This window comes from Coturnix japonica, chromosome 13 (genome assembly GCF_001577835.2).
Source record: "Coturnix japonica isolate 7356 chromosome 13, Coturnix japonica 2.1, whole genome shotgun sequence".
Taxonomy (NCBI): domain Eukaryota; kingdom Metazoa; phylum Chordata; class Aves; order Galliformes; family Phasianidae; genus Coturnix; species Coturnix japonica.
In genome coordinates, this window is record NC_029528.1 from 15,589,575 (window position 1) to 15,603,639 (window position 14,065).

At 42.0% G+C, this 14,065-nt stretch overlaps 1 protein-coding gene across 20 annotated transcripts in view; it reads left to right on the top strand.

Annotated features, from left to right (window-relative positions):
- LOC107320384 (ankyrin repeat and KH domain-containing protein 1) overlaps positions 1-14,065 on the top strand; it is a 97,435-nt gene that overhangs the window by 1,171 nt on the left and 82,199 nt on the right. For 19 of the 20 annotated variants that reach the window (XM_015876184.2, XM_015876170.2, XM_015876164.2 and 16 more), the window contains exon 2: positions 13,670-13,823. In XM_015876184.2, coding sequence (XP_015731670.1) covers positions 13,670-13,823 — 154 coding nt within the window. Of the gene's footprint in view, positions 1-2,763; positions 2,815-13,669; positions 13,824-14,065 lie in introns of those variants that run through there. The other variant, XM_015876178.1, reaches the window with a different exon arrangement.

Below are 14,065 nucleotides of genomic sequence, written 5' to 3' on the forward strand. Positions count from 1 at the left end.
TGGGGCGGCTTTGTGTGGCCTAGGGAGAGATGGCCTCATCCATGACTGCTGCCCACTCATCACACACCAAGGGGTGAATCTTAACTGCCTTTGTTGTGTCTTCTAGAAAGAAGAGCTAGGATCTCAGCCACTGCTGTAGCACTTAATGTTCTTTTAGTGGGTTTTGGGGGAAAGTGGCCATCACTTGGAAGTGTGTTGTGGCTTTGGTGTTTTGTGCCTCTGTGTGTTTCTGCAGGATTAGGAAGATGATAGACAGTGCAATATGAGGGCTGGGAGCAGGTACTTAAGTGTGTGCACGTGTTTCTTTGGAGGAAATGGAAGGAGGGGAGCCTACATCTTTCCTCGTGTGTCTGAATTTTCTGCCTTCCATTGATCATCTTATGCCCAGCCCAGCTGAGGTCTGAACTGACAAGTTTGAATTAAAAAGTGATTAGACTGACACAGACCCACATTTCTGCCTTGCTTGTGGGTTGACACAGGATACATAACTATGCTCAAAATCTAATGGTCAAGCAGATAAAACTCACTTGGGAAGAATGTTCCTTAGCAGTCTGGTGTTGTGAGTGTGAGGTGGTACAGGTTTACATTTTGAGAGGTCTTCCTCTTTTGGGAAGGTGGTCGGCCTTCTGGGAGCCAATAGGACACAAGTAACTCAGGAGTTTCCTCTGCCTGGGATGTCTTTTGTGTCTGCTCGCTCACATGTTAATGTATCCTTGAGAGTGCAACACTAGTTACAGAACCTGGAAAATGCTGTGGAAAGGACAATGTAACAATGTGGCTCTCCTTTCAAGATGGAAATGGTAGAGCTCTGCTATTCTGTTTCAGCCCACATCTTCAGGTGTGAAGATTGAGCTGCTGGGGTGTTCATAAGCACTCGGTCTTTTGAGTTACATCAAGCTTTAAGAGCATTTATTTGAAATGTGTTATCAAAATGAAGTTGAAGTTAAAACACTTGGAGATTTCTAGAGCGCAGTTAGAGGAGTTGGGCCAGTCTCTGAGGCTGAACTCGCTTGGGGGATTCTTGGGTTTTGTGTCTCTGACTGTGGGGAGCAATGTGGAGAAGGGACGTGAATGGGAAGAATGTGTCTTGTGCCTGTCCAGCCTTGCTGGGGTATGGGACACAGTCCTGAGGGCCAGAAGTGAATTTTCAGTTTTCTGCTGTGAGTGTGAGAACTCAAGAAGCACCTGTTGCCAACGTGTTGTGGGCTTTTTTGGGCTTTTTTGGGCTTTGACTTTTTGCCTTTTTTTTTTTTTTTTGCCTTTTTTTTTTTTTCTTTCTCCCAGTTGTTTTGTTTTTGAACAAATTAAAGACAACAGAACTATTGGGATGGAACACTGCAGTTCTTGAGTTGCACTGCTTTGAAAACCCAGTGACTGTTTGGACTGTGGTCTCGTGTAATGAGTCACTGATCTGGGTGTATGCCTTCAGCTGCTGCCACTGTGTGAAATTAGTGGGAATGAGAAGAGAATGAAATAAATAATGAGAACGTTTGCCATGTGGCCTTAATCTGTGCTCTTTACTTTTGAAGCCTTGAAAATCATGGTGCAGTGTTCTGTAGGCTGTGCCATGTCTGTGCATTGGTACTTGATTCTCTGTTTCTGTGTATTAGTCTGAGTGTAAAGTAATTAGATTTAGTTAAAATGGCAGATCAAGTAAAAAAAAGTCATCAGAGAATTTCAGGAAGAACATAATGAGGTTTTTAACTAGAGAAGGTAAAGAGCAATAATGGATTTTAGCTTAACTCTTCAGAAGATGCGTTGTGTTTCTTACATTGGGTGTTCAGGTAGTTTTGGTGGGAGTGCTGTCCCGTTTTTACAGGTGAAGCCACATGAGGAGTGGGTGCTGTGTTTATCATATGTTGCAAAATGGGGAGGAAGAATGGAGCTTTCTGGTGTCCCAGCTCAGTGCCTGCTTGCAGCAGGGAGCTGCTTCAGCTGCTCAGGAAAACAGAGTCTGGGCTGGGTGCTGTGCAACTGGGCTGTGAGAGGTCTGGAAGATGAAATTCAAATGGAGTATTTTCTAGAATTACCAGTTAAAATTATCACATGCAAACAGTAAGAATTGCAAGCTGAAGCATGCCTTTGGCCATGAGAAGAGGAGGCCAGGAGGCTTTCTGCTGTTCCTGTGTAAAATAGAAGGGAAGCCGTGGTTCTCTTGGTGCTTGGAGAGACTTTCAGCCAGAGTTGTGTTCTGAGTGGCAGAGTGGCTCTGGCCTCGGTGCTTGGGGCATGGTTTAGGATTTGGATGCAGCTGGCTGCTCACTTGGAGTGAAATTTTGATGCATCTTTGAGTGTACTCTTACCAGGCCTTGTGAGTTCTGCTGGCACTTAAGAGTGGTGCCAAAGGCATGAGTGCAAAGCAGGCTTTGTGATACTGGTTGCGGAGCCTGTAGGTCAGGGTGAAGGCATGCTGTCAGGGCAGTGATTAATAGTGCACGTATGTGGAATCCACGGGGTCCTCAGTCATGGAGGACTTCCGGCTGCAGAGCCTGCAGAGTTTTACCAAACTGTGTCTTGGAAGAAAACTGGGCCATAGACAAGTGGAGCTGAAGCAAGTGATAAATACGGCAGTGTTAGTGCTTGCAAGATTGTGTGGTTTGCTGATCTGTTGTGAATCAAGTATGGGAAGCTAGCTGTGCTGACAAACGTTCTGAATGATCTCAGAGCCTTGTTCAGTACACGGCCTTTGGGGATGAGTGTATAGGTGCAGCAAGTGCCCCGGTGTGCTCCTCAGGGCTCAGCCACCCAATGGCAACCAGAGCTCACTGGCCCTCAGCCATGAAGCCAGCCTGCATCTTGGTCTCTCTCTCCAGAGTAAGTCGCCTGCCTCCTCCAGCTTGCCTTACTTAAGCCTCTACCTATTGCATAAGCCTCTGGGGATATTTACATAAAGCATAATTAAAAATCAGACATAACATACCTCCTGCAATGGGCAGAATTATTAGTTGAATGGCATGCACTCCAGATTGGTTCAGTACTTGGGGTTTTTGTCTGGGGCTTAAGTCATTTTTTCACAAATTCTAGGTCTTCTAATTTTTTTTTTGGGGGGGGTGGGGGGACCAAGGTAAGTACTCAGTTTGCTTTAAATTGTTAATGTACTCTATTAAAGTTATTGCTATATCACCGAACCCTATTAACATGGCACTGCTTAAATGGTCTAAACAATGCATCTCTGACTTGAGGTCAATTGAATGCTTACAAATTTCAGGTTTAGTGTATTATTTAAAATAACATAACTAGCAATTTCTTAACCATAAGGAATAGGAATTCAGGAAGTTGATGCACACAAAGTTCAGCTGGGCAGAAAAGGCTTTCCTCTTTCCTCTTTCCTCTGAAAATCTATCAGTTGATGTTTTTCTTATTTTTAATAGCTCTTCCAAAATTCAGGAAATAAGAGGTGGAACAAAATGGAAAATCTTCTGGAATTATTAATTGATAGAAAGCACAGAGGGATAACAGTGTTAGATTTCTCAAAGCATTCGGAGGCTTAATGGCTGGTAGCCATTTAGTAGTGTATTTGCTCATGCTCAGCCTGATTAGAATCAGAATATCTGGAGTTCGAAGGGACCACTAAGGGTCATGGACTCCGGCTCCTGGCTCTGTGCAGGAACATGTGAAATCCAGACCACAGGAGAGCTTTATCCAGATGCTTCTTGAGACATGGGTGTTGTGTCCCCAGGGAGCCCACTCCGTGCCCGCCGCCCTCTGGTGCGGAGCCTTGTGCAGATTTCTTGATGACCTTCCATCACAGCCCCGTGCCGATTCTAGGGAAATGCCGGTAATTGTTGCAGTTAGTTTGGCAGTCTGACCCATGGTAGCCAGAACTAATCTGTTTACTTGTAGTTAATACTTCCATTTCAATAAGACTTAAAAATGAAATTATTTCTAATGTTTCTTGCAGCATTCTGACTTCCCTTCAGTGCGCCTTGACCCAGTTGATTACATGATCTAACATAAATGTCAGCAACCTTTTTAATGATAGCTGTAGAAAATAAATGTGAAACACTACTATTTAATTATATAAACATGCAGTGCATCCCCTTGCAAAGACTTACCAAAATGTAGCAGAACATCTATATCTAGTTGCAGATTTGCACGTGGGTGCAAATTACTAGTTACTGTCGGTAACAGAGGAGAAGGGTTCATCTGGGCATTAGTGAAAAACAAGACTATTGCTGGCAAATGTGGAGACTTAAAGTGGGGCCACCCAGCTGCTCTCCCCTGAAACTGGCATCAGGATGCTCTCCTCGCTTCCGTCCTCATCTCGGACAATCCTGTGTTTAGAGGTCAAGCCATCCTTGTGACGTTCATTTAAGAAAAGAGTAGGTGTGGAGGGAAGGGAAATAGGTGCTCCTTTAGCGCATGCATGTGGCCTGACCTTTATGCCCAGGAGCAGCTACGTTACTTGCTTGGCATGTTTGGTGAGGGAGTTCAGAACTGGGTTTTGGCTCCTGCAGGTGAGAAGCCTGTGTGGCTTTAATCTTAGTAGGTCATTTTGAGTTCTTGTAACATATGTGAAGATACCTCAGGAATATTAAGCTGTTGTTGGAGGGGAGCAGAAGTGACTCTTACTGTGAAACTGAGGAAAGTCTGACAGGCAAAGAAGGCAACTTTCCTAGGCTCATTTCTGAATCGTAACTTCACGAAGCAGGTAAAATAACTTTGTATGTTTGAGAACTATTTGCAGAACTCAGTGTGTAAGTCGAGTTCCAGAGCTGAAGCTTTAGTAACATGCTTCACTTTTGCCTACGTGGATCCTTGTGAATGGGTGGATAACAGCTCAAGTGCACTGTTGCAGATACCGTCTGAAGTCCTTCTTGAAGCTCATCTTCCTAACTGAGATGCCCGCTACCATAACAGTTCAGAAATTAGTTCAAGTTATGTACATTTAGGAATTTTGTGAAAAGTTTTGGCTTGAGAGGCTATTTTTAATGGAAACTTTTTCATTGAATGCCTCATGTCCATGGTCTTTTGTGATTAAAGATTAATTTAACTTCTAGAAGATAAAAGTACTGTTTTCTATAGCTGTGGTGTAATACCACGCTGCCTTTGAATTAGAGGCAAATAGTGGGTAGAGGTGAATTAATGTTTGGGTTTAAAGATTCATTTCATTAGGGTGATATGCTTGCTTGAGCTATAACCTCTTGGTGCATGGCAGTAATAGGTGGCTCTTTGTTCTGTGTTTATTTTTTCTCCCTGTTTGTTGTGGAGGTTTCATTTTGGGTATAATTGGAGGGATACTGAGCAAGTGAATTCTGTAGAAGAAATGTGCCATATAGGAGGATATTGTCTTCCTTTTACTCTTGCACCTTATTACTTAATGTTAGTTGAGAAAATATTTATTTATTTTTTAAAAGTACTTAGGAATATTTTCAATAGAAATACTCAACTTCCTCTTTTTTATTACAGTATTCTGCATCTTCTGGTCAGATGTGTATGGAAATCATTATTACTAAAAATGTAAATAATAGGATTGGTTCTGTATTGAATCCTTTTAATTGCTTTTCAGGGACTGAGGCCTCTTATTTTTCGCCCTTCTCTTTTAGGAGGGATTTGTGCAGCTTGTTTTTCAAACTTCTTTTTATCTTTAGCTCTTTCTGAACACCGTTACCCTGAAGCAGTGTCCTACACTGGGCGACACTGCCCACAGTTGAGTTACTGCATTGTGTCTCTTGGAGAAGCAGGTGGGAATGAACACGGGTAGCTGGCTGTTCCCAGCAGGAGGGATTTGGGAAGTTACTAAGCTGTGCCAGTCTATAGGAGAGGTGATTCACTGTTTGTCAAGTAAAAATGGGTGTTTTACTATGTGATGAATGGTGTGCCAACTGAAAAGTCCCTCTGAGATTTTCTGTGTGGGCTTTTTTTTAATTTTTTATTTTTATATATATATATATTTTTACTCTTTCCTAGGTATTAAGCTTCAACTAGACCAGTGAGTTATTCTCATTTACATTCAGTAAAACAGAGGGATTGCTAATTAACTAAGAGTTTCCTCCAGGAAAATCCCTAACCCTGTTGAACCTTTCCCTTTCCAAGTTCATGAATAAAATCTTACATGGCTGGTAGGTGGTAAATCTACTTTTCGTGTTCAAGTGAGAGGAGATGAGCTGCTGGGGCTGAGTGGTCTGTCTGGTGTCTTAGCATCCTCAGAGCTCACTGCTCTGCGTGTGTGCATTTGGTGTTATGAGATAGCATGTGGAAAGGGCATCTGTGAAATGGCCACTTAACATCTTGGACTTGTTAGTTTAAGATCAATACTGTGTATGGAATGCACATGCTTTACTTGGTTTTCTGAAATAGTTACATTTCAAAGCCCTGTTACTGCCACCTGTAGAGTTTTCAGTGCAGTGGATTTTAGATATGCGGGATCTGTGCTATGTTGTTCGGTATGATAGGTGTTTTAAATGGCTCTCTGATGGATCTGTAGTTACATGATAGTTTTTGGTGGTTTTGCAGTAGCAGAGCACACACAGACTTGTTTATAGATGCCTTGGAAAATGTCTGCCACTAGCTTCAGCTCTGAGAATGGAAGAAATGCCGGCGTGAATTTCAGTTCGATATGAGCCTCTAGGTAACTTAACATTGAGTTATTTCAAATGTTGAGATCCTCTCTGCCTGAAAGAGAGGTTGATGTGGGAATGGATTATCAAATTGTTAGACCAGGGCTTATTCAAGGGGTTTTTATGTATGATTTTGAGTGCTGGAGCACTGGCCCCCTCTGGAGCAATGGCAGACCTGGAAAAGTCATCTACATGTGATTTATTTATTTTTTTAAATTAAGCTTGTGTGTTGATATATGTAAGATGTTTCTTGAAGAGATGGCTCAGAACAATTGCTGTCTCAATGGGTGTCAGCTTTTACATCAGAATCATAGAGTAACATAAAAATTGCGTGTGTTTCCTTCACTCGATTCAATTTCAGACATTATAACACTTGAGCAAGGAAGCCTTAGCTACACTGAAACTGAAAACATGCTTTAGATTGTATTCAGTTAGCATATTGAGGGTGTAAACCTGTTGAGATGGGGAAAGCAAAGGGGCTATTTTTCTAATAGGTGCTTATCTGTTATAGCAGTAGATAAAATTGAACACTGAAAACATGTCTTAGAGTGAGTTGAAACAGAACATATGAAAACAAGTAGCACTTAGCGTAAGTTCTCATTTCAGATAGTAAGGTCTGCTTGTCTCCATTTGGTGTTTGGTATGGAGACTGTATGTGTCAATATCAGGCTCTTGGTTTAGTGTGAATTCTGAATGGCTTTTGGTTTCAGTTTTGTAAATGGCAGCTCCTAGTTGCAAAAGGAGATTCTTATGTGGATTAGAAGTTACTCATAATTCTGTTTCTTTTTATCAGGTGTTTGTCTAAGTGACTTAAAAGAGCAGCACTTCCTCTAATAAAGTTCTTTTAATGTTTCCTGCCTTGTACCAGGAGGATGCGACCACAAAACTATGGGTATAGCTGTGTGTTGGGTCACCTGCTGTGTTATAATAAAAGTGAATTGCTTATTTCTTGTTCATAGACAGCTTTGTCCAGAGGCTGATGGATGATATAAGATACAGTGTAGCCTGTAATATCTAAAGCTACTTAAATTGGCATGGTGTAAGCTAGTGCCTGTGGATTGCTTAAGAGAGATATTGGGTAAGTGGTTAAATTTGCCTGAATCTTTTGACACGCACTTGGTCATGAATCTTGCTTTTGCATTTTCTTTTAGTATTAACACAAAGAAATGGAAACCCTAGGATGATGAATCTCTGACATGGGAGAGTAGTCTCACACAGCCTTAACTTTTATTTATTCCTTCATCTGCGTGTTTCAGATACTACCTATAACCGTGAGAGCTCCCTTAGATCCTTGTGGTGCTGGGCTCCAGGTCCTTGGCTAGAGCTGCCTTGCCAGAGGAGCAGCTGAGGGGTGTCAGGTCTGCCTTGCTGTTGCTGGAGCACCCACCACCTCAAGTGGACCATACTTTGTGTCCACACTTGTGTTACCTTTGTATCAGCATTTGCAAAATGAATTGCTATTTTGAAATAAGGTTGGGGCCGAGCTCCCATATCTTCTTGTGCCATTATCGAATAACTGCTCGATATATATTGGAATAGAGGCTGTCTTTCAGATAATCCAGATGTATTTTATTCAACTTTCTATTGTAGTTGGAGCTAAATGGATTTGAGCCATCTGATTTGCTGTCAGCTAAAGCAACTCTTTGCAGAGCTCAGGGAGTTTGCAGGTACTAACAGGTCCCCTGAAATCTGGGGTCAGACAGTAACCAGGGTTGCAGGCTCAGGAAGAGCTAACATGATTTGGTGGCTTGCTCTTCCCAAAAGAGATTTGTTCCAGCTCCTAAAACACTGCCTTTGTAAGCTGGAAATTCAGTAGAGTAGTAGAAAACTATCAGCTTCCCTTTTTCCCCCAGTTTTTCTGCCGTGTTAGTGTTAATTCATCTCGTGAGGATGTGTTTGATATCTGCCTTGTCGTAGGATTAGCATTGACTGGAAATGATGCTTCAGCCACTCTGGGCTTTCTCTGCTGATGTGATATCTCCAAGTACACAGTAACTGCTGAGTGCTGGCAGTAGCCCTAGTAAGCATGAGATCCAGAACTGGAAGTTGTGTGGTGATTAATAGATTTTAGTGACTTAATTTTTCTTGGGCTATTTTAAATTGAGGAAACAGCCTTCAGAATTTACAGTTCAAGCCTTAACAGAGATGGTGTATCTCTGTAATCGTGGCTGAATTGTCATTTACATTGTTTAAATGACTCTGAAGTGTTCTTTCCCTTAGCTTTGAAGTGCCAAGGGAAGGTAGCATAGCGAGGTCCCCCTGGGAAGTTATGTGGAAATATATATGTTTCTGGATGGTTTTCTGCCTTTTAACCCTTCTCTTGGGAATGAAATAGAAGTGCCAAGATTATATTTCAGTATAGTTGTAAGAGTATTTGACTGATACTGTTGAGTTTTGAGGGATTGATGTTAAGTGCTGCTTATAGCATAGTTAAACGAGGCCTGTGTGCAATCTGCCCTGGGACTGGGGCTCCCAGCGCCAGCCTTGCACTTTGCTGTCTCCTCGGGCTGATTATTTTCAGTAATTTTAAAGCTGACATTCTTTAAATGTGGAATTCAAAGGTGTTTTATGGCAAATTTGAAAACCACAACAGTGGTGCATTAGTTCACATCTGCTGTCTTTCCAGTACTCCCAAGGTCTTTAAGCAGGAATGATGATAAAGTAGTAGTCAGATGTTGGCATTCAGTGCAATAAAGAACGTGGCAGTGTAAACAGAGGGGTAGGATTATTAAAGAAAGCCACAGTATATTCTTACTTTGATACTTATACAGTGCTGTACATCTTAAATATTGAATGAAAATAGTTTAAATGTAGATGGTCTTTTTCCACTTTGTAATTGTGAAGTTTCAGCCTGTGATACAGCTTTCTGAAAGAAGCTGGGTTGCTGTGTACATTAAGATATATTTGAGTTATATCCAAATGGAATTGGTATAGAAATAACTAGGAAGGGTTACCCAGTTCAGAAACTGGGTAGTAGTTTGTTGGCACTGTGATGTTGCTTTGGGGTCTGCAGCCCTGCAGGTACTCCAAGTTCAATGGGTAAAGGCCTGGCTCTGTAGGGGGTGTTTGTTGCTCACTGCGTATCTGGGAAACTCAAGTTCTAGGGGGTGATTTTGTAGCAGCTTTGTCCTACCTATTGACTCTTGTCAAGATGGTCTTCCAGAAGCAGCGGTTTGGAATGAGCAGTCCTTGTGGTTACCCTTGTGTGCCGGAGAAGGGATGGTGCGGGTGCGGCCGCAGCGGGAAGATTCCCATCACTGCTCTGTCCTGTCAGGAGCAAGCTGGTGGGAGCAGTCCAAGCTATTCTGGGAAAATACTGCTTGTGTCAGAAACCTGCAACAACAACAGCACAAAAAAAAAAAAAAAAAAAAAAAAGTAATAATTTCAGTGCAGCACAGAAAAGATCAGTTTAGACTTGAAAATAGAAATGTGTTCCTACCCTTACATGCCTTTGCCAATCTTAGAAGAATGGCTAATGTTATTTTTGATGTTAGCACTTGCCAAGTTGCCTTTACATACCCCTGACCTGGGGTGAACTCACTCACGGTATTAACGTATAAATACTATTGGGGCAGAGTCCAGATAGCTGTGAATTTGGCTGGGGGGGAGGACCCTGTGGTGTAACTGGATCTGCAGAGCTGAGGGATTGCTGCAGCCCTTGGCAGGATGTCAGACAAGCCCTCCGTTCTCCTGGTTGAGGTGCAGTGCTGCAGTGGGGCTCAGGTCCCAAACAGTGTGTTGGGAGTGTTACTGAGAATCGTTCCTGCTCGTAGTTAGTTTGGAATTGGAGTGATGTTGTGAGTGTATGTATCCCTGATGAGCATTACCAAGTAAGATGCTTATCAATTGCAACTTGCAAAATAATCCCAAAATAGCACAGTGACCAGTGATTCCTTTGCTTTGCTGCAGATATGTTTACCTAATGTTTGCAATGTGAGCACTGTATTAAAGTGAAATCTATTTGTTTTGTTTGTTTGTTTGTTTTTTGTAATGTATTTGCTATTGTTTGGTTGTTATGTGATCATCACAGGTCGCTTTCACTCACAAGTGGCATTTTGTTGATGAAGGCATTTCTCACTGTGCTGTTAGTGAGAAGGTATTCATCCCCTGTACCATGCCTGTGTGAGAAACTACAGCTGCAGAAATGTCAGATGTTCTGACTTGAAAATACATTGACAATTCTGGCAACATTGGCAATGACATGAATGCTTTAGCAGGCCACATGTGGAATTTCTCTGTTTTCAGAGTTGAGACATGTTTGTATTGTGGATATGTTATTAAGCACTTACTAAGAAAATCAAAACAAAAGCTAACAGTTGTTGCTGGTATGAGCCCTTGCCTCGGGTGCTGCCGCTGTGCTGAGGCTGAAGGGTGAGCTTGTCAGAAGGCAGCCTGAAAGTTTCTGTAGTATTTGTTGTTCTGATGTGAGGTCACATTTTCACACCTTTCAGTATATTTTCAAAAGGGGAGGTGGTTGGTATTATTTTTAGCAGTGTAATTGGAAAAGGGAAAAAGAAAACACAAATACTGACACTTATGATGCAGTACAGCTTCCTATATGGAGTCCTCTGCTAGGTACAATGGGCAGTCACTTGTAAACATGGTGGCATTTTTCTACCAGTCAGTAGGTCGAGTGTGTTGTGGCAGTAGGAGTATTTCTGGCGCACTGAGGAAGCAGAGTTCCATGTGTAGTCTTAGGGGAGCAAAATGGAATACCCTGGAGTGCTCCTGTAGATGTCAATTTTTCCTGAGGTATCTTTGCTTCAGACCTTATTCCAGCAGGGATTCCTTCCATGGGCTGGATGAACATAACTTACAATGTGAATTCTGCAGAGAGGAAGAGTTTTAGTGCATGGATACGTGTCCTGAGTCAGCAGTGTGCACTTGCAGCCCAGAAGGCCAATGGTACCGTGGGTTTCATCAGCAGAGTGGTGGCAACAGGGGGAGGGATGGGATTGGCACCCTCTGCTCTGCCCTCATGAGCACCCATCTGGAGTACTGTGGGGCTCCCAGCACAGGAAAGATGTGGAGCTGTTGGAGAGGGTCCGGGGGAGGGCCACAAATATGACCTAGGGGCTGGGGCACTTCTAGGAAGACAGGCTGAAGGAACTGGCCTTGTTCAGCCTGGAAAAGAAAAGGTTGCAGGGAGGCCTCATTTCAGCCTTCCAGTTTTTTAAGTGAGCTTAGAAATGTGGGGGAAACCCAATTTTTATGTGGATAGATGGTGGTAGGACAAGGGGAAATGCTCTTAAACTAAAGGAAGGGATATTTGGATTAGATGTCAGGGAAGATTTTAACAGAGAGTGCTGAGGTGCTGAAACAGGTTGCTCAGAGAGGCTGTGGATGCCCTGTCCTTGGACGTGTTTCAGATCAGGATGGATGGTCCTGGGTAATCTGATCTAGTACTCCATGTAGCAGCTGGCAACTCTGCCTGTGGCAGGAGGGTTGGAACGTGATGATCCTTGGGATCCCTTCCGAGCCATTCTGTGATTTCTATGATTTCATTCTATTATTTCTATGATCTTTTGCCATGTAGATCTTCTTCCTTTGCAGTAAAAATGCTTATCACTGGTGCAGGTTGTTAATTTTCTGCTCTTTTCCCCTCTTGGCTCTTAATTGACACTGACCATTTTCTTTGTTTTAAGACTTTTGTGTCTCATCTGGATTATCTTAGAAGTCTTACTGCTTAAAACTGTAAGTCATAGCCTGCTGTCTTACCTTTAATGTTTGTGTGTGGGCACACCAGGTACAATACCTGTAAGTTAGGCAACATTGTGCAGATGTGGGACTAACAATCTGTATTCCTGAAAGCTACTCTTACCACCTCCTGCCATGAATACAAAGCTCTTTGTATTAACGTGTGAACACTGTATTGCTCTGGGAACCTGCTGATTGGGGATAATGTTACAGGGTGTTAACATATTAAAAAGGGGGAGACATTAACACAGGTAATCTTGAATAGCGATGCTATATATAGCTCTCCAGACTCACGAGCATCCTTCATACAATAGGGCATTTTACTGAGCCTTTTATTGGGCCTGATTTGATGTGTGATAGCACTGAATGTGGTGGGAGCTTACTGCTGGTATGAAAGGGATATTGGGAAGAATTAAGGGAAAACAGAGAAAGGAAGGTGGGATTGGGATGTGAAGTGAGAAAGAACAGCAACATGTATCTCTTATTTCTGAGGGACACCAAAGGCATCAATAGTACTAGATGGGTAATTATGAAATGGTGTCCATGTTTGCATTTTAAAATATTGCTGAAAATAGAAGGAGTTTTGTTTGCACTTGAGACAGATTCTGAAACGTAGTTCTACTCTCATTAGAGTATGAGTCAGGTATCCTCCTTGTTTACACTGACAAGCTGCCCTAAAACTACAGTGTGTTATGTTGAGTAATTCCATGAGCTTGTATTTTGAGATCACGTGGGCCAGCAGTGGGATGGCATTATTGCTGCTTCGTTGGAGTACCTGCTTGCTTAATTGTTCTGCGCATCTGATCTGGTCTAGGAAACTCTGATGACTGGGGTAATATTAAGTGCTGGTGTGGAAACAATTGTTCTGGTTTGAATTGTCGTTGACTATCTTGTTTCTACTCAGAACAAAGAAAGTCCTTATGCTACATTAGTTGAAATATTTTATCTTTATATTTTAAAAGAAAATTGAAAGGTATTTTGAGAAATCATTGGGTCCATCCCTGGCTTTCAGGAAGGCTCAGCTGTACTGAAGTCATTACTGATGGCTGTTTTCTGTAATAACAAAGTGCGCTACTGGTGACAAAGGTGCCACCAGGTGTTCTTCTGGTGGTTAACTGTGCAGACACCCTTAATGTTTATTTTCAGTGTTTAATTTGATTTGGTTTGCTGTAGTTTCAGCTCTTGTCAGTTATTATTTTTAGGATAAGCTGTTTTTCATGCAGAGTTTTTATTTTAGCATTTCATCTACCTTTCTAGTGAGTTTACCACGTAACTTCTAAGGTTCTATCTAATAATCTGTACATTTACAGTATTATGATATTGTAGTTCAATTCCTTTATATGTTTCGTGTTTTCTAGCTTTATTATAAAATGTCAAAAATGGTAAAACTGTTTATCTAACTTGTCAAACAGGTTGAATCATTTATTTTGGACCAAGAAGATCTCGATAACCCTGTACTTAAAACCACATCAGAGTTGTTCTTATCGAGCGCTGCAGAAGGTGCGGACTTGAGAGCTGTGGATCCAGAAACACAAGCAAGACTAGAAGCCTTACTGGAGGCAGCAGGTACTTTATTTGTGTAGTATTTTATTTTTTTCTGAAACTACCTTGCACACAGGTCTGGCAACATGTACATTATGGCCCTACTGAAGTCCAGAAACTTAATGTGATGGTGCAAAGCAGAGCGTAACAATAAGCTAATCATTCTTACAGGTGCTGAGGGTTTCTTGGTTCACTGTTCCTGTATGCATAAGGTTAGAAAGGTTCGTTTGAATTAAGTGGAATTTCACTGACCAGGTGAGATTACA